Source organism: Mobula birostris, chromosome 9, assembly GCF_030028105.1.
Source record: "Mobula birostris isolate sMobBir1 chromosome 9, sMobBir1.hap1, whole genome shotgun sequence".
NCBI lineage: Eukaryota > Metazoa > Chordata > Chondrichthyes > Myliobatiformes > Myliobatidae > Mobula > Mobula birostris.
In genome coordinates, this window is record NC_092378.1 from 30,681,898 (window position 1) to 30,706,954 (window position 25,057).

General features: G+C 40.8%; 1 protein-coding gene across 3 annotated transcripts; it reads left to right on the forward strand.

The window, feature by feature from the left end:
• Positions 1-1,178: 1,178 nt before the first annotated feature.
• prdm4 (PR domain containing 4) lies at positions 1,179-25,057 on the forward strand. 3 transcript variants are annotated; one of them, XM_072267721.1, is made up of 13 exons: positions 1,179-1,258; positions 5,996-6,079; positions 6,740-6,797; positions 8,320-8,450; positions 10,116-10,301; positions 13,652-14,449; positions 15,903-16,052; positions 17,753-17,871; positions 19,093-19,178; positions 19,512-19,639; positions 20,924-21,190; positions 22,455-22,623; positions 23,443-25,057. In XM_072267721.1, the coding sequence occupies exons 4-13, from the start codon at positions 8,321-8,323 to the stop codon at positions 23,750-23,752; spliced, it is 2,343 nt and encodes a 780-aa protein (XP_072123822.1). In that variant the 5' UTR covers positions 1,179-1,258; positions 5,996-6,079; positions 6,740-6,797; position 8,320; the 3' UTR covers positions 23,753-25,057. The 3 variants fall into 3 exon arrangements, with proteins under 3 accessions (XP_072123822.1, XP_072123823.1, XP_072123824.1); XM_072267722.1 differs by lacking the exon at positions 1,179-1,258 and adding an exon at positions 1,269-2,753; XM_072267723.1 differs by lacking the exons at positions 1,179-1,258; positions 5,996-6,079 and adding an exon at positions 1,269-2,753.

The window sequence follows — 25,057 nt, forward strand, 5'->3', positions numbered from 1 at the left end:
TTTATGACTTTTAGAGATCAGTTCATCTTCTACTCACTTAACTATTCACAGTAACAGAAATTTTGACCAGGGGTGCCCAAACTTTTGCATGCCACTGTATGAATTTTGATAATAAATTTACTTTGAACCAGTCTGGCCATTCTCCTTTGACCTCTCTCATTAACAAGGTGTTTTCACCCACAGAACTGCCACTGACTGGACTTTTTTGTTGTTTTTTACATCGGCCTTTGTAAACTCTAGAGACTGTTGTGTGTGAACATCGCAAATCAGTAGTTTCTGAGATACTCAAACCACCCTGTCTGGCACCAACAGTTATTTCATGGCCAAGGTTATTTCCATCACATTTCTTACCCATTCTGATGTTTGGTCTATTTATTTATTTAGAGATACAGTGCAGAACAGGCTCTTCCAGCCTAATGAGTCTTGCCACCCAACAACCCATTGATTTAACCTTAGCCTAATCAGGGGACAATTTACAATGACCAATTAACCCACTAGCCAGTATGTCTTTGGACTGTGGGAGGAAACCAGAGCACCAAGGGGAAACCCAGGCGCACTAGGAAGCAACATACAAACTTGCTTACAGAGGATGCTGGAATTGAACTCCAAACTCCAATTGTACTATCTTGCACGGTACTGCTGCCATGTAATAACAAATTTCATCAATAAAACCCTGATTTTGATTCTAAGTCAGGCACAGTACTATTCATAGAATCCTACTGTGTAGACAATGACTTGCTTGACGACAATCCAAAGCTACTTCGAAGCAGGGCACTTTGCAAGCACCTGGGATGTGAATAAACAAGCACTCCAATAAAAAGCAAAAAAAGAGCTGCAGATGTTAGAAGTGTGTAATAAAAACAGGGAATGCTGCAATTAGTCAGCAAGTTAGACAGCAACTGTGATGAGAAAAACACTTCAAACCAATCAGAACCAAACAAAAAGGACAGCTACCTGAAACTCCGTTCTTCTCTTTCTGCAGATGCTGCCTGACTTGCTGAGTATTTCTATGGTTTCGGGCAATTCTAACAAGCTCTTCTTTTTATTGCAGCTCATTGTGCAGTAACATTGTCTCCAGCGTGGGGTGAGGTATCTTAGGGGCGTTGCCCGAGTTGCTCTACCGGCGGCAAGGGGAAGGATCGCAGCGTCTGCCGTGTCGAGAGGGGAGCAGTGGGGGGCGCCGGTTGTCGGCGGTAATGGCGCATGCGCAGCCGGGCGCTGTTGGCCGGCGGTGGACACGAGCCGCGCGCGCTGACAGGTCAGTGACAAACGTTCGCTGGGAACAACAAAGGGTGGCAAGCGGCGGAGCGCGAGCGGCGCTCGGAGGCCGGCGGCGCGGCGCGGCTCGAGCGGCACCGCTGACCCGCTGCTCGCCACCCGACACCCTGCCTCGTTCCACCGGCCGCTCCCGCTTCCCCTGCATTCCCGTCAGATGTTGCAGTGAACAGGCCGGGGACTGGGATTCACGGCACCGCGTACACTGACCACAAACTCGGCACCGCACCAGCCCCTGAGCAACGGCTCCACACACACGGGCTGCTAGTGCGCGGGTGTCTCTTACGGCAGCACAAATGCACCGATTCTGCACTGGCTGTGCCTGCAGCAACTCTTTAAGGCCTATGTTGACATCGACTCTTAGCACGGGCTGTGTTGCACTGATACGCTGCACGATCGATGCTGTAGCAACTCTCTCTGCAAGGCCAAGTTTACACTGACTGCAAGTTGTGCCCACGTTGACTTTGCACGAACTCTTTGCAAGGCCTTTATGTGCACGAGTCAGGAAGGGCTGTGCTTTCACTTTATTTACAGCTCTGCAAGGACGATGTTTCTTCCGACCCTGCGCAGCCTGTGCCAACTCTAACTGCATAGTCTGTAGTAGTTCGGTTGACTCTGCGAGGGATGTATTTCTATCAACTATATAGCTTAGGCCCACGTTCTGTCCGCGAACTTTATTTACATCAAGCCCGCACGGGCTGTACTTGCACAATCTGTGTGAGCCATATGGTACTGTCTGTAGGGGCTGTTTCTACACAAACTGCTCGGCCAATGTCTACTGACCTTTAATGCTCTTCACAGGGATTCAGTATGGACTACAACAACTCTGCACTGGCTGTATCTGCATAATTCTGTATGGACAGTTCACAAATACAGCAATTGTAACTGTACTGACAGCATCAGATGTGTTTTCATCAAATTTGTATGAATGATGTCCACACTGATGCTATACAGCTTATACCAACTCTACAGTGACTCTACACTGGCTCAGCATGTTGTAAACTGATTCTATGGCTATACCTATAATGCCTCTGCATGGACTATTTTTACACTGTCTGCATTGACTCAGTACACATTGTGACCATATGGACTGTGTGAATATTGACTTGGCCTGATCTCAGCTCATACTGTATCTATGCCAAATCTGCATGGCCTGTGTCCACACCAGCTGAACACAGGCTGTATTCAAACTCTTCATAGACAATAGGAACACTGGGTCTGTACTGACTGGAGCCTACACCGACACTGCATGGATTGTACCCAAATGGACATCAATGACAATGAACCTGCACGGACGGTTCAGATCTTGAACAGGCTCTGTTTGTGTTGGCACTGATTCTCCCTGAGCTTGTGACTATACTGACTTTCCATGATGTACATATGTGGCCACCAAACTCATTCCCTGTGTTTGCTCTGTGTATGTTCTGTGCCATCTCTGCAGAGTCTGAATGGACTGAACACCTCCTGAGCCTCTTTTAGTAAGATTATCATTGCCTGAGTTTGATTTCTTTTTTTGTGAGTGTACATTTGTTGATTGCTGTGATTTGCAGTCTGAAAAGTTACAATACAGCCCTGATATAATGGGGTGATATACTGCGTCCGGTGCTCCCGATGTGGCCTTTTATATATTGGCGAGACCCAACGCAGACTGGGAGACCGCTTTGCTGAACACCTACGCTCTGTCCACCAGAGAAAGCAGGATCTCCCAGTGGCCACACATTTTAATTCTACATCCCATTCCCATTCTGACATGCCTATCCACGGCCTCCTCTACTGTAAAGGTGAAGCCACACTCAGGTTGGAGGAACAACACCTTATATTCCGTCTGGGTAGCCTCCAACCTGATGGCATGAACATCGACTTCTCTAACTTCCGCTAATGCCCCACCTCCCCCTCATACCCCATCTATTATTTATTTTTATACACACATTCTTTCTCTCACTCTCCTTTTTCTCCCTCTGCCCCTCTGAATATACCCCTTGCCCATCCTCTGGGTCCCCCCCCCCCGTCTTTCTTCCCGGACCTCCTGTCCCATGATCCTCTCGTATCCCCTTTTGCCTATCACCTGTCCAGCTCTTGGCTCCATCCCTCCCCCTCCTGTCTTCTCCTATCATTTTGGATCTCCCCCTCCCCCTCCAACTTTCAAATCTCTTACTAACTCTTCCTTCAGTTAGTCCTGACGAAGGGTCTCGGCCTGAAACGTCGACTGTACCTCTTCCTAGAGATGCTGCCTGGCCTGCTGCGTTCACCAGCAACTTTGATGTGTGTTGCTGATGTAATGTTATTGCTAGACTGAATTTGCTTCCAGTATGTATGTGATAAGTAGTGGATATTTTGTGTTATATTATCTGTATACTTGCTGAGCTTCTACAGGCTAAATTTTTGCAAGCTTTGGAATGGCTACAACTAGATGATACTGGACCCACCAAATCCCATTCTTCTCTCTCCTGCCAAGATCAGGTGGGAAAGTAGGGCTAAGGAATAAAGAGATACTGTAAGCCTTCAGATTGAAGTTGGAAAAGATTTCTGTACTCAATGTGTGATGAGAATTAGGAAACATCTTCTGAAAATGAGCTATCTTCTACTCGGTCATCTGTTAATTTTATATATATATATATGAGTGAAATATTATAGACAAAACAATTATTTAAAGAACTGGAAGTATCTGGTGTTAGGTCACAGATCAGTTATTAACTCTTGAATGTTGTTGCTGACCAGAGGTAAATGGTGTATTTCTATTCTTCTGTTCAGTGCAGAAGGCAGTCTTCATGCACTGTTATCTCTGGTGTTATCCAAGGGCTCATTGTTGGTTCTATATGTCAAAATCATTCAAAGACCCAGGTTCCCATATGTGTGCTAGCAGCGCTCTGCTCTACTTTGTTGTCACCTCTCATGACCCCACCACAGTCTCTAAATTGTCATATTGCTTATCTGACATCTACTACTGGAAGAGCATTTTCTCTAAGAATTGGGAAGAATAGAGCCATTGTGTTTCATCCCTGTCACAAACTCTGTTCTCAGGCACTGACTGGTAATTGTGATGAACAGCATCTGACTAATTTCCAAATTTTACTTGGACGTGAATTTAATCTATTGCATCAGTGAAGACTGACTATTTACACGAGTGACATTATGTGAATCATCTCATTTCAGCTGATTTTGTAATCGCCATCCATGCCCTTGCCAGACATTACTATTGCTGTGCACTTCTGAGCAGCCTCCTTCATTCTACCCTCCATGCACTTGAGATCAACTAAAGATTAGCTGCCCATATCTCAACCCATAATAAGGCCCTTTCACCCACTATCTCCAGTGATCACTGATCCCCATTGCAGAGTCTTCACTTTAAAATTCTCATCCGTGTTTTCAAACCTCCATAGTCGACCTTCCCTAGCTCTGTAAGCTTCAGGTTTCAGATACCTGCATTTTCGCCTCTTGATTTCCATTGAATTTATTCGCTCCTTGGTCAGTGGTGTTGCCTTCATCTGGCAAAGCAGTAAAGTCTAGTATTTCCTCTTTACAACTTTCCTCTCTTTTCCTCTCACTTCTTAAAATGGAGCTCTTTGACCAAGTAGAATGCCTTTTAAAAAGTATTCACCCCCCCATTGAAAGTTTTCATGTTTTGTTGTCTTACAACATTGAATCACAGTGGATTTAATTTGACTTTTTTTGACACAGATCAACAGAAGAAGACTTTGTGTCAAAGTGAAAACAGATCTCTACAAAGTGAACTAAATTAATTACAAATATACAACCACAAAATAATTGATTGCATAAGTATTCACCCCCTTCAAGTCACTATATAGTAGATGCAACATCAGCAGTAAGCTTTGCACATCTGGACACTGCAATTTTTCTCTCTTCTTCTTTATAAAACTGCTCAAGCTCTGTCAGATTGCATGGGGATTGTGAGTGAACAGTCCTTTTCAAGTCCAGCCATGAATTCTCAATTGGATTGAGGTCTGGACTCTCACTTGGCCACTCCAGAACATTAACTTTGTTGTTTTTAAGACATTACTGTGTAGCTTTAGCTTTATGCTTAGAGTCATTGTCTTGCTGGAAAACGAATCTCCCAAGTTTTGCATCAGGTTTTCCTCCAGAATTTCCTTGTATTTTGCTGCATTCATTTCACCCTCTACCTTCATAAGCCTTCCAGGGCCTGCTGAAGTGAAGCATCCCCACGGCATGATGCAGCCATCACCATACTTCACGGTAGGGATGGTGTGTTTTTGATGTACGGTGTTTGGGTTATGTTAAACATAGCGTGTAGTTTGATGGCCGAAAAGCGCAATTTTGGTGTTATCAGACCTTAGAACATTCTTCCAGCTGACTTCAGGGTCTCACACATGCCTTCAGGCAAACTCTAGCCAAGATTTCATGTGAGTTTTTTTCAATAGTGGCTTTCTCTTTGCCACTCTTCCATAAAGCTGCAACTGGTGAAGCACCTGGACAACAGTTGTTAGATGCACAGTCTCTCCCATCTCAGCCCCTGAAGCTTGTAACTCCTCCCTAGTTGTCATAGGTCTCTTGGTGGCCTCCCTCACTAGTCCCCTTCTTGCACAGTCACTGTTTTTGAGGATGGCCTGCTCTAGGCGGATTTATAGCTGTGGCATATTCTTTCCTTTTCTTGATGATTGACTTAAATGTAGTCCATTTAAGTTGCCTGGAAATTTGCCTGTATCCATCTCTTGACTTGTGCTTTTCAATAATCTTTTTACAGAGTTACTTGGAGTGTTCTTTTGTCTTCATGGTGTAGTTTTTGCCAAGATACGGACTCACCAGCAGCTGGACCTTCCAGATACAGGTGTATTTTTATTACAATCAATTGAAACACCTTGACTGTATGCTGGTCTCTGAAAACAGATCTCTATTTAACTAATCATGTGACTTCTAAAACTAATTGGCTGCACCAGTGATGATTTGGTGTATCATATTAAAGGGAGATGAGTACTTATGTAATCAATTATTTTGTGTTTTATATTAGATCACTTTGTAGAGATCTGTTGTCACTCTGACATGAGTCTTTTTCTGTTGATCAGTGTCAAAAAAGCCAAATTAAATCCACTGTGATTCAATGTTGTAAAACAATAAAACATGAAAACTTTGGGGGGAGGGGGTTTGAATATTTTTTATAGGCACTGTATATGGTTATCTGTCCTAGTCATGTTCACAATCAATTTTTGCTTAAAACTGTTTGGTAGAGTGCATTGCTACTCTACCAAACAGTTTTTGATGTTGTTGATGGTATTTGCATGCTGCAGAAGAGTACCCTTGTTGGATCTGTGCTTGACATGCATTTGCCATGAGTGTGATTATGTGGGGATAGTGTGGACAGAAGTAGAGGGGGTGTACTTGTATTGCACTAGACTGGGTTATGTGCATTGATATCCACACAGATCTAACTATAATTTCCGCTTAGTTATTATAATAACTGGTATTTTTCTACTTTCTACATTGGGAACAGATGGATGATTCAACCGTGAAAACCTTTTGGGACAGAGTAAGAAAGAAGACTTATTCAGGTATATCCCTGTTTTTCTTTTGGCATCAGAAGAAGCATATTTTTTTTCCTTCTCAAAGTGTGTACTCTGCTGATTTTTCTATTTGATATTTTTATTGATAACTCATTAAGGAAGTGAATCTGCTAAATTATAGAGCTAAATCACAGGGGTTGAAAGGGACGTTATTTAAAGCTATGGGAAATGGACGTGGAACAGTTTTTGTGCATTTAAAAACGCAAACACGAGGAAATCTGCAGATGCTGGAATTTCAAGCAACACATAAAAGTTGCTGGTGAACGCAGCAGGCCAGGCAGCATCTCTAGGAAGAGGTACAGTCGACGTTTCAGGCCAAGAAACTTTGTTAGGACTAACTGAAAGAAGAGCTAGTAAGAGATTTTGTGTGTTGTTTTGTGCTCATTTGACCCTGGTTTTGGACAAAGGAGTATTAAAAGCACTGAGTTAGAATCAATACAATTCAAAAAGAGGATGCATTTTCTGGAATTTAATATTCAGTAAATGGATGCAGAAATACACTGTAGGAGCAGAAAACTGGTTTCATCCTGATCTATGATGTAGATGCAGTTATTGTGCAAAAATTGCAGTTGGCAAAATATCTCATTACAAATGTAGGTTAATCTAATTTACTTAGTAGAATCGGAATCAAAATTTAGTTCAATTTCAGTGGCATATGCCGTGAAATTTGTTAACTTTGCGGCAGCAGTACGAGACATGGTAAGTACAGGAAAAAAAACTGAATTACAGCAAGTCTGTGTATATGTAAGTACATATATATATATAAAATGGCTAAATTAAATAAGTAGTGCGAAAAGAGGAATAAAAAATAGTGAGGTAATGTTCATGGCTTCAATGTCCATTTCGAAATTGAATTGCAAAAAAGAAGAAGCCGTTCCTGAATTGCTGAGTGTGTGCCATCAGGCTTCTGTATCTCCTATCTGATGGGGACAATGAGAAGAGGGCACGTGCTGGGTGGTGGGGATCCTTAACGATGGATGCCGCCTTTCTGAAGCACCACTCCTTGAAGATGTCATGGATACTATGGAGGCTAGTACCATGATGGAGCTGACTAATTTTACAACTCTGCAGCTTACTTCGATCCTCTGCACCCCTCCCCCCCCCCCCCCCCCCCCCATGCAGCCAATTATTATGCTCTCTACGGTACATCTGTAGAAATTTGCGGGTGTTTTTGGTGACTTACCAAATCTCCTCAAACTCTTAATGAAATATAGCAGCTGTTTTCTTGTTTTCTTTATCTGGTGTATCTAAGTACAGGTTGACCTTCACTAATCCGACAACCTGTAATCCGGTTCCTTCGATAATCCGGCACTGATTATGCTTAATGTGATCCTTCTGTAATTCAGCGTTTTTACTAATCCGGCACTCCTCAGGTCCCAATGGTGCCGGATTAGTGAAGGTCAACCTGTACTGCTTCCTGGGTAATTTGATGGAGAGGAAGTGTCAGAGAAGGAATGTGATTCACTTTAGACTGTGGTCGCCAATCACATGCTCATTCTGAATTTTTCAGCATGAATGATATCAACCTGAGTCCTGTGGGCATGGATCAACTGAGTGCTTCTTCTGTTAGCAGTAACTTGCCTGTAACCGCAAGTCACCTGGGCATGAGTTCACCCACCCACAACCCTCTCCCAACTCCAGGTAGGAAATGCTGGTCTAAACTTGGGATAATTCCGAGTAATGGCAAATATTTTCTATCAACTGTTGGACAGCAGCCAGTCCGTCCCCTGTGATGTTCAGTGAACTAATGAATACCAGATGTGGTTTCTTCCCTTTGCATTGTCACTTTTTTTATGATAATCTTACTAATTAAAGCCATTAAGTAAACAAGTTCAGCCCCCCTCAGACTTTTCTCGGGAATTGGGATTTTGTTGATAGTCAGCATCATTGTAGGATTGTAATGCTATGTCCTTAACTTAGTTTATGTCTTTTTGAACCAATATGATTTATTAGTCTTAAGCCAATCTACAGAATTGCAACTGTGCAATCAATAATGTAAACATCTCTGCATAATTTATGTCAGGCCTTATTTGAGTAAATTCCAGAGTTCAAGTGTAGATTTGATCCTCAGGCTCTTTGAACGTGAGAAGCTAGTAGAGCCAAAAGAACTACATTAATCCATTTAGTTACTTAACTTGATATTAAAACACGAAGTGCCCCTTTGCTGAACAATACATTTACAGTCAGACTCTGTAATGTGTATCTCCATTACAAATTTGATGATCACCGGGTTTATGAAAAGTCTGTGGTCCAAATGTTAAAATCTTGTGTTAGGGATGGTCATGATTCACAACGGTTCCAAGTAAGTTTCATGGCAGTGCTGATAGAACAAAGACAAGGCCGCTGTTTTCATAATGCATTGAGAAACTGAGAACTGCAAGCACTGTCAAAACTGAATTAGCAAATCACCCACTGGAGCGCCTTTGCCTTTTACCCAAGACTGGATTGGATTGAAGATTATTAACTAGGTACAGGAATTTCACCTGTCCTTGAGTGTAGGGTAAGAGATTTAAGGAGATCTCAGGTTCTCTCAAATCTTCAAATTTTGCTTGCTGCCCAGTTAACCCCGTGACCAGTAGGTGTGGATTGAGATATAAGAGATAAACTTTAAAGAAACAGAAGGAAGGATCTAGAAATTAAACAGAAATTGCTGAAACTACTTAGCAGATCTCTGAATCATACAATTGTACAGCACAGAAACAGATTCTTCAGCCCACCATGTTCTACCTTACAATCTCATTTACACATGTTATGTTTGTGCCCTTCTCTGCTTTGGTGATTAGGTTGCTTGCTTAGATGCTTCTTAGGCCAGACATGTGTGGACGGAATATATTCTAACTGGGATCTATGGCTTCTGAATAATTTCAGTGTCTTCATGTCCTCCAGAATTATGATCTGGATCATTAATTTGAAACTGAACATCCCAAATGCATGTCAGTGATTTTTCCCTAGTACTTTGGAACTATTTCTGGGATTTCATTCTCATTTGAGTCAATGCCGTGATGTCATTGTGGGGTATCACAGCAGTCAGAGAAAAATTATTACAGATTGTGATAGTTGTGGGAAGGACTTGTAGTTAGTTTAGACAACAAGCAATCTCTTATAGGAACTCGGTGAATGAAGCAGCATTTGTGGTAGGAAAGGAATCGTCGATGATTCTGGTCAGAACTCTGCATCAGGTCCTTTGAAGGCAGTGCATGCTGCTATGTATTTATAGTTAGCTTACTCTTGCTCAGGCAGGATGTTTAGTTATGTCACGCACCACATTTGCTTGTTTTAATTAATTTCTTGGTCTTTCAATTGTAGGAATGCCAGTGGCAATACCAAACCTTAGTCCTTCCTTGGGCACTCTCCCGTCCGCCTTGTCATTAATGCTTCCAATGAGCATTGGGGAACGTGGAGTAATGTGCAGCATTCCAGACCGGAATTATACTTTACCACCACCTCCTTATCCACACTTGGAGAACAGCTACTTCCGGCATATTTTACCGGGTAAGTGAAGACCTAACTGCAAAAGGGAAGCATTTAGCTTAAGATTACTTCTCATTTTGACAAGCTGTCAAGGTTAGACTGTGTTCCGGTCATTGATATGCTCAACACAGTTCTCCATGTCTGTTGTCCATTAGCCCTGTCCTTTTGGGTACACTGCTAACTCTCAACGTCTGTCACACTTCCTTATGTTATTGTTTATCACTGGTGTGTGTGCTCTTCATCTATGTTTACAACCACTTTGTTATCCATTCATATTTCAATGTTGTTTCACATTTTCAATTCACTTTTACAGTTTCTTTCACATCTCTTTGCCCTTTCTATGTTGCCACTTTCACATTCCTTTCATTTCATTGTGCTGTTTCTCGCTGTGTTGACTTTCACAATCTCTCCAACTCCTTGTGCTACCTTCTATGCACTTCGTGTTGCTCTGTTTTGAAATTTCTTCCCTTTTAGCAGATGGCAGCAAATTCGTTAATTGCGGAATGGTCCACTAGGTTTTTCATATGATTTTGTAATAGCACCACCCTGTCTCTTAATGTTGAAATTATTTATTACTATTTCCTTTGGCTCCTCCTCTAAGAGCTCTGGAACAAGCAGTCTAGCTACTCCTGTATCTCATGAACATTCTTGTACAATTGGTCACTGTATTAGCTCTGGCAGGTATGACCTGTTTCAGACCCATGAGAATATTGACAGCTCCAGCAAGATGAGTTACTGGGTTTCATTGAGATATTACTTTCCCCAATATATTTGATTTTTAAGTACTCTACAAAAAACCTCACAAATGGGAGACTTCATTGTGCAGGTAGATTGGGAAAATTAGGTTGGTGCTGGATTACAGGAGGGGGAATATCTAGAGTGCCCATGAGGTGGCTTTTTGGAGTAACTCGTCATTGAGCCCGGTTGAGGATCCGCTATTCTGGATTGGGATGAACCTGGATTAGAGAGTTTAAGGTAAAAGGGGCAAATTATCATAATATCAAATTCATTCTGAATTTTGAGAAGAAAAAGCAAAAGTCAGATATATCAATATTACAGTGGAGTGAAGGGAATTACGGAGGCATGGCAGCCAGATTGGCCAGAATTGACTGGAAAAGAACACTGGCAAGGGAAGGCAGCAGAGCAGCAATGGCTGGAATTTCTGGAAGCAATTTGGAAGGCACAGGATATATACATCCCAAAGAGGAAAAAATATTCTAAAGGAAAGATGACACTACCATGGCCAACATAAAACCGAAGAGAGGGTATTTAATGGAGCAAAGATTAGTGGGAAGTTAGAGGATTGGGAAGCTTTTAACAACCAACAGAAAGCAACTAAAAAAGTCATTAAGAAGGTAAAGATGGAAGTCATTAAGAAGGTAAGCTAGCCAATAATATTAAAGATACCAAAAGTTTCTTCAGATACATAAAGTGTAAAAAAGAGGTGAGAGTGGATATTAGACCACTGGAAAACAACGCTGGAGAGGTAGTAATGAGGGACAATGAAATGGCAGATGAACTGAATAACTATTTTGTATCAGTCTTCACGGTGGAAGACACTGGCAGTGTGGTGGAAGTTCCATGTGTCAGGGGTTATGAAGTGTGTGAAGTTACCATAACTAGAGAGAAGGTTCTTGGGAAACTGAAAGGTCTGAAGGGAGATAAATCACCTGGACCAGATGGTAGACACACTAGAATTCTGAAAGAGGGGGGCCAAAGAGATTGTGGCGGCATTAGTAATGATCTTTCAAGAATCAGTAGATTCTGGAATGATTCGGAGGACTGGAAAGTTGCAAATGTTACTCCACTCTTCAAGAAGGGAAAAAGGCAGAAGAAAGGGAACTATAGGCCAGTTAGTTTGAGCTCAGTGGTTTGGAAGTGTTGGAGTTTATTACTAAGGATGAAGTCTTTGGGAACTTAGAGACACATGATAAAATAGGCTGTAGTCAGCATGATTTCCTCAAGAGAAATTCTTGCCTGACAAATCTATTGGAATTCTGTGAAGAAATAACAAGCAGGACAGACAAAGGAGAATCAGTTGATGTTGGGTACTTGGATTTTCAGGCAGCCTTTGACAAGGTGCCACACATGAGGCTGCTTAGCAAGCTACGAGCGCATGGTATTACAAGAAAGATTTTAGCATGGATAAAGCAGTGGCTGATTGGCAGGAGACAAAGTGTGGGAATAAAGGGAGCCTTTTCTGACTGGCTGCTGATGACTAGTGGTGTTCCACAGGGGTCAGTACTGAGAGTGATTCTTTTTACGTTATACGTCAGTGATTTGGATGATGGAATTGATGGCTTTGTTACAAAGTTTGCAGATGATATGAAGATAGGTAGAGGGACAGGTAGTTTTGAGGAAGTAGAGAGGCTACAGAAGGACTTGGACAGTTTGGAGAATGGGCAAAAAAAATGGCAGATGGAATACAGTGTAGGGAAGTGTGTGGTCATGCACTTTGGGAGAAGAAATGAAAAGGATGACTATTTTCTAAATGCAGAGAAAATACAAAATGCTGAGGCACGAAGGGACTTGTGCAGGATTCCCTAAAGGTTCATTTTCAGGTTGAGTTTGTGGTGAGGAAGGCAAATGCTATGTTAGCATTCATGTCAAGAGGACTAGAATATAAAAGCAATGATGTAATGTCGAAACTTTATAAAGCACTTGGTGAGGCGTCACAGAGTATTGTGAGCAGGTGTGGGCCACTTAGAAAGGATTTGCTGAAACTGGAGTGGGTTCAAAGGAGGTTCATGAAAATAATTCCAGGATTGAATGGCTTGTCATTTGAAGAGCACCTGATGGCTCTGGGCCTGTATTCGCTAGAAGAATGAGGGGTGTCCTCTTTGAGACCTATCAAATGGTGAAAAGCCTTGATAGAGTGGGTGTGGAGACGATGTTTTCTATGGTGGGAGTGTAAGACCGGAGAACACAGCCTCAGAATATAGGGGCATCCTTTTAGAATGGAGATGCGGAGGAATTTCTTTAACTGGAGTGTAGTGAATCTGTGGAATTCTTTGCTACAGGCTGCTGTGGAGGCCAAGTCTTTATGTATATCTAAGGCAGAGGTTGATGGATTCTTGATTGGTCAGGGCATGAAAGGATATGGATTGGGTCCGCCATGATGAACTGGCGGAGCAGACTCGATGGGCCAAACGGCCTAATTCTGCTCCTGTACTTTATGGTCTTATGGTCTTACCTTAGGCACATGAATAACAAGCATTTCAAATTACTTTCCACTTCACTGTTTTCACGCAGAAATTCTGTTCCTATCAATTCCACTTTGTTTTCTTAAATATTTAATGGGGAGACATAGATTGATCTGAAATGAATGTTTTTCACTTTCCCACTAGTTTAAATTTGTGTCCTTCTTGCAGGTATTTTGTCCTATTTGGCTGACAGACCACCTCCCCAATACATCCACCCCACAGCAATCAGTGTAGATGGCAGCCCTGGACTGCCTGTCTCCAGCAACCCACCTAGCCTGGATCATTATGAATCCAGCAGCGGAGTGAGCTTGGAGTCTGGCATCGTCTCAATTGACTCAAGACAAGTAGGAACTCATAGTTCCCAAAATCTGCACCAGAACAGCAACCCAGAGGTCCCATTGGATGCCAGTATCTCCATGGAAACGGTTTCCAGAGTAAACAGCCCCATCTCGGCGGAAGGAATGAGTGAAGAGATGACAATAAATGGGGTCACAGGAGAGCCGCAGACATTGCCCTCTGGGTCGAGAAGCCATGAAACAATAACGGTGGAATCAGTGCAGAATAACTTGGAGCCAGAGGCAGTAGTAGGACAGAATACAGTGATTCCAATTCATGCAAACTCTCTGGAGTTGCCAGTTGTCATGGAACCAGAGCCAATGACTGGCCGGGTAAGCAACATGTCTGAGAATTCTTTGACTGATTCCATCCATCCTGCTGCACTGAACCCAAACCCGGGAGGAGTGGCTCTTCCTTCCTCTCACTCCTTATCTTCACTCGAGCCGGTACCTCTACACGGATCCAGCCTTGGCCTGGATACAGTCTCCGTTTCTACCATTACAACTGATGTCTCCATGAGTTCCAACCAGGTTGATGTGTCTGCAGAAAACCTTACGTTTGTGTCAGGATCTCTGCAGATAGAGGACTCCAGTTCCAATAAAGAAAACCTCACGGATTCTTTCACAATCTGTAAGTTTTTTTGTCAGCATCATTGTTTGTGAAATTAAATGGCTATGGAAATTGTAATGTGCTTCAAATGGTACACCGACATGCTGCTCCAGAGGTTCCCATTCCAGCTGAGTGTGAGATTTCCTGAAAGCTATGCTCTGTAAACTATTGAAGTGTGATAGAACGAACCTGTGAGTATAAAAACATATTGGTCACAAGATCCCACCAGTGCAGAGAGCAAAGTACTGACCTAAAGAAGGAGCTGCTTGGAAGGAAATAATGGCCAGGCTCATGCCATGTGTTGCTCATTTGTGCAGAATGATTGTGTGCAAGCAGGAACAAAATGTGCATTAACGTCACTGAATGCCCAGTACCCTCTGTGCCTTGGCACGCCATCTGCACAGAAGAACAAGAGCAAAAATCTGGACAAAAGTACATGATTGTAAGCCTGAAGTTACTGAAAACTCTGCTGTCGGTTTCCCATGTCCCGATCACTCATTGCCACAGTGCTTGCAAGACCAATGCTGGCTCCTGAAGAAGCAACACTTAATTTTGGTATTAGGACTCATGTTTACAAATCTCATCACAGTCCCTTGCTGTGTTATTTCCTGCAGCCACCTAGCCTCAAAGATCTCTGTTCTCCATTGATTTGGGGTCACTTACTTATTCCAGAATGAATTGTTGCATGGACATCCAGCTGCCAAGATGCCAGTTCTGTAATAACTCTAGCTCTTTTAAGACACAGCTTCTATGGTTTTGTTTTTGATCATCTGCAGTAATATTCCCCATGTGATATGGTATTGATAACACGTTCATGGATAGCCATTGTTTCAGTATTATTTTCAATTTATTTATTTTTATTTAGGGATACAGACAGTAACAGGCCCTACTGGCTCAACAAGCCCATGCTGCCCAATTACACCCATGTGACCAATTAACCTACTAACCAGTCTGTCTTTAGCTGGCTGATGGTGTATTGGTGTCCCATCAGACCAAGGCGAGTTGTCCTGGGTTCGAATCTGGCTGTCTCCTTGCACACTTTACATATGTACTAGATTGTGCGCCGAGCTAGCAACTCAGCCTTGTAAAAAAAAAACGTACAATAAATGCTAAAGAAATGGCAAGGTTGCCACCCGATGCGCCAGAAGGCGCGGAAAGGGACGCAACAGTAGTATGTCTTTGGGGTTTGGGAGGAAACTGGAGCACCCAGAGGAAACCCATGCAGTCACAAGGAGAACATGCACATCCTTTACAAGCAGTGGCAGGAATTGAACCAGGGTGGTTGGCAGTGTTTAGTGTTACAGCGACTACTGTATTATGGTATTAAAGGTGGTAAAAGTTGATTTTGTTATTGGTTTGGCTTGCTAGGCCACAGGTTGGTTGTGACTATGGCTTTGGGAGCTAGCTGCATTATTTTAATAGGGTCAGTTGAATGTGTGGTATTGGTGTAACTCTCCTTGTTCCTGTTCTTCAGGGTGTACTCTGTGTGATCGGGCTTACCCTGCAGACTGTCCCGAACATGGAGCCGTGACTTTCATTCCAGACACACCAGTTAACAGCCGAGCCAGACTCTCGATTCCAAGGCAGCTGACCCTCAGACAGTCCATCACTGGGGAAGATGTTGGTGTGTAGAAGGTTTTGTTTCATTATCTGTAAAATAAGATTGTCATTTTAGTGATCCTTTGCAGAATCTTCTGGGATTTTGTGGTAAAATTTTTTTTTTTTGGCTGGTATAGGATATAGTAATGGTCTTGCAAGTTGATAAGTTAATAACATGGCATTCATACACTATTAGGAACTCAGTGGGTCAGGCAGCATCTAGGAAAAGAGCACAGTCGATGTTTTGGGCCGACACCCTTTGACCCGAAATGTCAACTGTACTCTTTTCCTAGACACTGCCCGGCCTGCTGAGTTCCTCCAACATTTTGTGGGTGTTGCTTGGATTTCCAGCATCTACAGATTTTCTCTTGTTCATACACTGTTGTTTATTTTAGTTTGAGAATATTGCACTTATGTTTTTCATGGAAATTAAACGCTGGTCCTTTTAACAGCATCATTTAAAAAGGTATCCGCTTAATCTTCCTCTAGTATATGTTAAATCTATTGGTTAATTTATAAAACATCCTCTAAATCAGCCATTATTCCACACCAATACCAGCTGGTTTATATATTCTCCCGCTTTCCATCCTGGCTAATCTTCAGTTATTTCATTGTTCTATAAATCTACATCTTATATTTTTAACTATCCTAGAATAATAAATTATAATGTGCTTCAGTTGTTTCATTGGCTTGCTGCTGTACAGGATCCCATTCCAGCTTAGTCCAAGCCCCTTGGCAGAGATGTTCTATCATAGACCAAAGTGTCATGTGTGATAGAAGGGCCTTGCACTCCAAACCTGTTATAAAAGTGTTTTGTTCAAAAGATCCATCAAGACCAGCAGAAAACTTTATTGTTAACACTGTTTGATCATGCTGATTGTCTTAATTAAAATCTTCATTTATTGCCTAAAGGACAGATTTATTGAATTAATGAGATTGGCCCATCACACTGACTGAATCTCGCTGAAATTGACCCAGTACACAGACTTTTTCATTAAGATGGCTCTAGCATTTGCATAACTCACAGAAATATAAGATAAAACTTTATTATTTTAATTATTGTTGCAAGGTTGTACAGTCAGAAATATATACCTTAAAATACAAAATGTAGGCATTGCAGTACGAAAAAACACAATGTGCATTAAAAAGTAATAGTGCAAAATACAGATGTGAAATGAAACCATATACTTGAGGAGGAGTTGTAGAGTCTTATAACCACAGGGAGAAAGGATCTCCTGTGGCGTTCAGTTGTGCACCTAGGTAGAATCAAACTGTTACTAAGGGTGCTCCTCTGTTTGCCCAGTATGCCATGGAGAGGGTGAGAGGGACTGTCCATAATGCTCCGTAGCTTCTGCAGCATCCTCCACTCAGACACGACCACCAGGGAATCCAGTTCCAAACTGATAATTTGAGAAATTGATTTCCCTGGCACATTGACAATGTTTCACTGAGATTTCCCAAGGGCACTGACTGTGTCTGTTCACAGAACTTGACCTGGAGATTAGACTGTGACTCACTGATTTGCACCTTGCCCATTCACTACACTTGCTCTAATACTCAGACAATGCACTAAAATAATCACCATTTGATTGATTCCCCCAGCAGCCTCTGACTAAGCTACCGAGACTGTATCAGCAAACTGTTTAGGTTAGTTTGTTGCGGAATGCTGAATGTGTTCTGTATCAAGTTTGTCCCAGCTGACTCATTGTACCTAATCTTTGGTAGGTGTGTGGAGTCAAGAAGCAATCCCTGTACGCACCTGTTTTGGACCTTTGATTGGACAGCAGATTAACCTGATGGAAATCACTGACTGGTCAAGTAAAAGCAGCACAAATATCTGGAAAGTTAGTATGACTGAAATATACCACAAAAACAAATCTTGGTGTTCTTGACTGTATTTTAAAAGCTTCGTGCTAAAAGATTAGTTTGTTCATGGTTAGAGCAATATACCCTTGCGTCTGAATCAAGCTACTGATCAATTGGGAATCTATGTGACTAAACAAATTTCAGATTACCACTTAAAATTGTAATAACGAATGGTGTCATTGGATGTGCCCTTGATTTGTACAGTGTGTGTGTGTGTGTGTGTGTGTGTGTAACTTTCCTTGTCCATTAGCTAACTTACCCAGGAAAAAGAGTTCAAGAAAACAGGGGGAGCTAGTTAAGTCAAAAGCAGTCATTCTGAACAACAGCATAACATTAATGAACAAAGTAAATAAAATGCTTAGTTCTTAGGTCAGAAATAAAATAGGAAATGTAGGAAAGTTATAGGAGGTCAGGCAGCTTCTATACAGAAACACAGAGAGGCATCTTTCAGGCTGATGACGGGTAATTTTTCTCTCTCCTTCTCCAACTTGCAAAGTATGTCCAGAATTTTCAGAGGTTTCAAAGGTACATTTAATGTCAGAGAAATGTATACAATATACATCCTGAAATGCTTTTTCTTCGCAACCTTCCACAAAATTTAATTTCAAATTTCCAATATCTGTTTTCGTTTCAGATATCTAACAACTTTTAATATTTTGTATTTTTTAGCCTTGAATGAAACCCAGTTAGGCTCCTTCTAGACTTGCATTTTGAGTACTGCATGTACGAAGGCAAAAGAGAGACAGAAAATAGCCAGAAGGCTAAGCTTGGTCTCAGAGGATATGGATGCATGTACTATAAAGGTCAAGGGAACAGACCTGCAGAAAACAAGATTATAGCTGAAGTCAGAAGCATTGACATATGAGTGCTATCTCAAATGGTCACACAGGGGGTGTGATTGGGTGGACAGATCACAGTGCTTTTAATGGGATTTTGACTTGTCAACAGTGAGTAACTAGATGAGCTGAATGATCTGCACAAAGTTCTGAGCTTAGATGGTGCTGTATTCTGTGATAAATGTAGTAATATAGTTAAGTTTATGTATTTTACTTGATTGTTCTGAGTCTGAATCTCTTTTTTGCTACACTTGGATAAGATTTTGTTAAAGTCTAATTTGTCTTTGCACAGTCTCATTTGTCACTGCACAGTCCATTGAAAAGGTCCTGCATGTTCTGTCATTTATTTGTTTTTTAATCCAGATATTTCGCAATTATGTTCTGGAATTCCAAATAGTCACAGCAGATGAGAACATCTGTAACTGGATGATGTTTGTGCACAGAGCCAGGTGAGTTAATTTGAGCGAGGCATACGGATTGTAAGGATGTGAGCTGTGTCACGTTCAAAGGATATTACACCGGCTAGGCTATGGCAGCCTGGAGTTAAACTGCGGTGCTTGAATATTCCTGCTCTTCTATTAAAATTGTTTCTGTCATCAGAAAACAATATGGAAAAATTACTCATTTGTAACTGTATATTCAGAATAATGGTCTACAAAAATGGGAAGACAGACTTTGTATTATTATCAAAATAATTAAAACCGTATACAGCAATATAATGTATAAATGTATTTCGGGTGTAAACATTGAAACATTATCATTAGTTACCGCATGTCTTTTAGGACTCGTGAGGAGCAAAATTTGGTGGCCTATCCTCATAATGGGAAGATTTATTTCTGTACATCCAGGGAGATCCCCCCTGACCATGAGCTACTCTTTTACTACAGTAGGGATTATGCAAGGCAACTGGGTGAGACTTCCTTTTCCTTTGATCTAGATATATATTTGTCAATTATCTTGGGTATTTTGACAAATAATTTTAACATTTTTATGTCTGTTTAACCTGTGTTCACTCCCATCACAAATTTAAGTTTCATGACACAGATAAATAACGACAATTATAATTCACGTTCTTGAACAAAGCTGGAACATCTCTGGGAGCTGCCCTGTATACCTACCTGGCTATCCTGTGTGCAAGTGGTCAGGGAATTAGGTGTTTGTTTTAGAATATCTGAACTGAAAACTTTATTGGCACCGCATTCACCCCGTTGATCACAGTAAATGTAAAGAAAATCAAAACTTTCAGTATATAATAACAGTTGCTAATACTTATTGTTATATAAATCATGTGACTGCATTGTCTTATGGGTTACAGGTCAACGCCTGAATACACTGAAATCCAAGAATCGGATTTTAAGTTATTAAACTAGAGATTAAAATTAGAAAGAATGCGATATGTCCTGCAAGTTTTTAAAATACATTTCTGTATTCTTTAAATTTTTCTTCAATTTGCAATTTTTTTCTTGTTTGTCTATCATCAATTATTTTCTGATTTTAATACATACAAAAGCTGGGAAACTTACCTGAAGTAGTATCATTTTTACTGTTATATATCTCTACTGTGCAAATAAAGTTTCTCATTTCATAAATATTTCCCTGTAAATGCAGAATACATATGCCTTTGAAAACGAACAAGTAGTCTGTCTAATGAGGACCGAAATTAGGCACCATAAAATGGGCCAGCCAGTACTCCTGCTGCCTTGTAGCTCCGGCAGCGCTGGTTCAGTCCTTACTTTTAGTGATCTCAGTGGCGCCTACATTCTTTGTGTGTCTATGTGAGTTTCCCCCTTAATGTTCTGGCTTCCCTCCAGATGTGCTGGTTAATATGGTGAGGGAGAGGGAGGGGGAAACAATTAGAAATATTGCAGGGAAATAAATTGGGGAATGGGTTTGATGCAGCTGCTCTGAGAGCTGACCGTGAACTTGAGAGGGCCAAATGACCACCTCTATAATGTAAGGAAATGACTTACTAACGCCAAAATTACACACATAGCACTTCACATTGTATTATGGAGGAAACTTTGAGCTGCTAGTCCACGATACATTGGTACCTTTAATTAAGATTACTATAGCTAACAACAAATCCTGGCCTTCCCTGTTTCCTACATAAGATGACAAAAGGCACTTGTGATTCTACTCTGAAATATATTCACTGACTTTGAGGAATGGAATGTGTATGTTTATTTTGTTGAAGGGGTTCCTGAGCATCCGGATGTGCACATGTGTCACTGTGGGAAGGCTTATGGGACGTATAGTGAACTGAAGTTGCACCTAAGCAGCCATGGACAGAATCGGGAGAGGAAGTGGAAGTGCTCCATCTGCCCAAGAGCTTTTACCTCCTCTACCAAACTGAACGTTCATATGATGGGGCACATGGGGATGAAGCCACACAAATGTGAATTCTGCAGCAAGGCTTTCAGTGATCCCAGCAACCTGCGAACTCATCTCAAGATCCACACAGGTATGCTACCTATTTGCAAAATGAGCTTTTTGCTAAATTTTTCTTTGGGCTCTACAGCTTGTCAGGGAATTTTTTTTTCCTTAGCATTTTCTGTGTGCTTAGTAAAATCTGGGGAGATGTTATTGAGCATTTTTTAAAGACGATATTCATTTCTGCCAAGCTTCTTCAGGTGCGAACTAAATTACTTTTTTGTGTCTAGATGTAAAATTCTGCTCCATATTGAGAATAGAAATCAACTGTCAGATGTTGGAATTGAAGATTAGATATCAAAACCATTTTCACAGTTACAAGTTTGACATAACTGCATCTTTCTGGAGTTCTCTGTAATGTATTATTGCAACACGGATAGTCGACGTATGTGATTGATTTGAACACGCAATCTGTGCTGACACTACAACAATGCATTGTTAGTGTGGCTGTGCAGTTACCTGTTTTGATGGCCCAAATGGAATTTAAAAGGTTCTTTACTATTAATAAAGGATGAGACACGGTTCTAATGCTTTGACCAGCATTTCCCTCTGAACTAACACCATAATCATCAAAAATGATTACCACAGTTGTATAGGTAGCTACTGAACTGCTATGCAATTTATTGTTGATGTTCTAGGTTCTGAAAAATATAAGGCACAATAACTTGGTTTAACACTGTGCATTTTAACACTGAAAATATTCCAAGACATTTCATAAGTTTTACAAATGCAATAATGTTGAGTGCAAAATGGAGATATTAAGAATGGTAACTAAAATACATCTGATAAAACAAATGTTTGATGAAGTTCACAAAGGAGATGAGACAGAGTTATAGGGAGGAAATTGCAGAAACCAGGACCCAACAGTGGAAGAAATGTGCAAGAAATAAAGTATCAAAAGAATAGGTGGATTATAGTGGTGAGTGAGGTTAGTAAGACTGGAAGTTTCACTAACTGGGATGGTAGAGGGTATTCAGGTGCTTAAGCACTAAAGAAAATTAAATCTAAAGCCGTGATAATGTAGATCTCATTATAATTCAGCAAGGTTGGTGTCAATATACAAACTCGACCAGACCAATAGTAGGTGGTAGATCTTGCTGATTTTAAGCTCGGAAGCAGAAACCAGCCAGATGAATGGATTAGTTAAGTCTTAAGCAGCCACACCATGGAAAAATGTTTCAGCATCCAAATAAGAATACTTTCCTTAAAACTAAATATAAATGGCTAACAGTGAAAATACATGCACTGCAATGAAGTGTCTTACAGTCTGAATAAGTAATTTACCTTTTTACCAGGTCAGAAAAACTATCGCTGTGAAATGTGTGACAAGTCCTTTACGCAGAAGGCTCACCTGGCCTCGCACATGATTATCCACACAGGAGAGAAGAACCTGAAGTGTGATTACTGTGAAAAAATGTTCATGCGGAGGCAAGATCTCCGTCAACATGTGGTGACCCATACACAGTAAGTTGTCATTTGTGGAAGACCTATCTTATTTTTCTTTAAAGAACACCATAGGATCTTCCTTGTCAATTAAGTATACAGATGCAGTTTAATATCTCATCAAAAGGCAGCGGCTATGGAAATTCAATATTCCTTTAGTGTGCACTTAAAGGTCAGCCTGGCTTATATGCTCATCTCCAGAGTGAGGCTTGGTTACAGAGCTTCTGACTCTGAGCCAAGATAGGTAGTTACCCTAGGATCATCTTGCATGGTTGAATCAAAAGGCAACAGATTGCAAAGGTTTTAAAGATTAGCTTTATTTGTCACTTGTACATCGAAACATACAGTGAAATGCAATACTTAATCATCATTTGTGATGTACTGGGGCAACCCTCCTGTGTTGCCTTGCTTCCGGCACCAACATAGCATGCCTACAACTTGCAAACCTTAACCCATACGTCTTTGTTTTGGGATGTGGGAGGAAACTGGAGCACCTGGAAAATGGTCATGGGAAGAAGATACAAACTCCTTACAGACTGCAGCAGAAATTGAACCCCGATTTTCCGATTGCTGCACTGTAAAGCGTTACACTAACCACGCTACTTGGGGGAGATATAGGAATACAACTCAAATATAAAGGTAGCATTTCTGTTTACCCATGCAAGTTGATATTAGCTTCCAGCAATTTGGATGCCTCTGGATGATAGTAGGCTTCTTTGACTTTTGTTGCAGGTTAGAACTGAGGTGTATTTCTTTGGAATTACATTTGTGCATGACATTCATTCAAAAGCACTGAATTTTATTGAAAATTTTTAACCTAGTCTTCACATTTCCATGTAGAGAGCGACAGATCAAGTGTCCAAATTGTGACAAACTCTTCTGGAGGACGACCCACTTAAAGAAACATCTGAATTCTCATGAAGGAAGAAGGGATTTCATTTGTGAAAAGTGTTCAAAAGCATTCTTAACAAAGTATCATTTGACTAGACACCTTAAAATTTGCAAAGGCTCCAAGACATGCCTGCCCATACAAGATCTAGAGGAAGAGGATGATGACGAAGTAGATAGTGAAGAAGAATTGTTACAGGCTGGCAGTGGGACTTGCCGTTTAACCAATGAAGATTACACCACAGAAGACAGTTCTCAATAATACAAGTACTGCAAATTACTTTAGTGATCGTCCCAACAAGGTGCATGAAGCATAGCTGGGAATAGAACTTTGAAAATCTGTGTGCCCTTCTAAGCAGAAACCTGTTCATGAATTTATTGCCGTTTTCATTGCTGTATGAGGTTAATGGCTGCTCAGATTTCAGTGTTGTAAATGATTGCCATAATGGAATCTAGAATCCAACTTTTTTTTTACTTCAAGTGGATCAAATGCAAGATTGTCACCCCATATGAAGCAACAGGAAATGTTGCAACAATAATGCACCAACGGTGGGCAGCTTGGAAGTCTGCATCTGAGCATTTGTTTGCTCCATATTCACTAGCATGTTTAGTGAGATTCTAAAATGAGGAGTTCCTATTCACAGTCAGTCAAAATTTTATAGAATATTTTGCCAATCCTGTCCCATATAAATAATATAGTGAATCATACACTCATTGACAAATGATTGAAGACAGCTCAGTGACAGTATTTTGCCTTATTGACTGAGTAGCTATTTACCAACTTATAACATCTTGTTTCCAATTAATACCAATGTCCAGAAAAAGTGAAGTTTCATCAACATGCAACATAAATTGCAAACTTAACACTGCTTCAAGGTACTAAATATATTAGCTGAGATTGTTTGTTTCCTCTAGACTGCATAGTCCAGTGTAATAAAACTCAGCAGAGGACGGTTATGCCAATATACACTTACAGCTTTGTCAAGAACTAATAATATTTCAAAAATTAATTTATCTTCAAAACTTTTCCATGTAGACTAGATGCAAACATACACAAAAGTAACTGATAGGACGAAGATACACGTTTTCTGCTGTCCTGTAATTAAAAAGCAAAGCTCAGACTTTTAACTCTTTGGCTCTCAGCTTTGGGTAGCCACCACATACCTCTTTGTGATACTGGAATGATTTTAAAATGTTTTTTTGTACAATAACAGGTAAAGCTATGGATAAACAGATAAAAGGTTGTTAGCCAGAATGTATATTGTTGACATCTGCACCTATGTATATTTGTAAATGTTTGTAACATTATCCTTTACATTCCAATTAAACTGTAATATATAAAATATAAATTCAAGTGATAGTATTGTTCATGCTATAGGCAAAAGATGTAATGTAGAATTTCAACTTTGCCTTCAGAAGCTGATTAATGCAAAAAAAAAATTCAGCTTATATTATGAAGTTGTTGCTTTCTATGCACTTTAACAGGTTTCAGTTTCTTGGGTAGTTTGCAAGCTGCTGTATCAAGTCTTGATTTTATATATTTTGTGATTGTGTGTAATATTGTAGT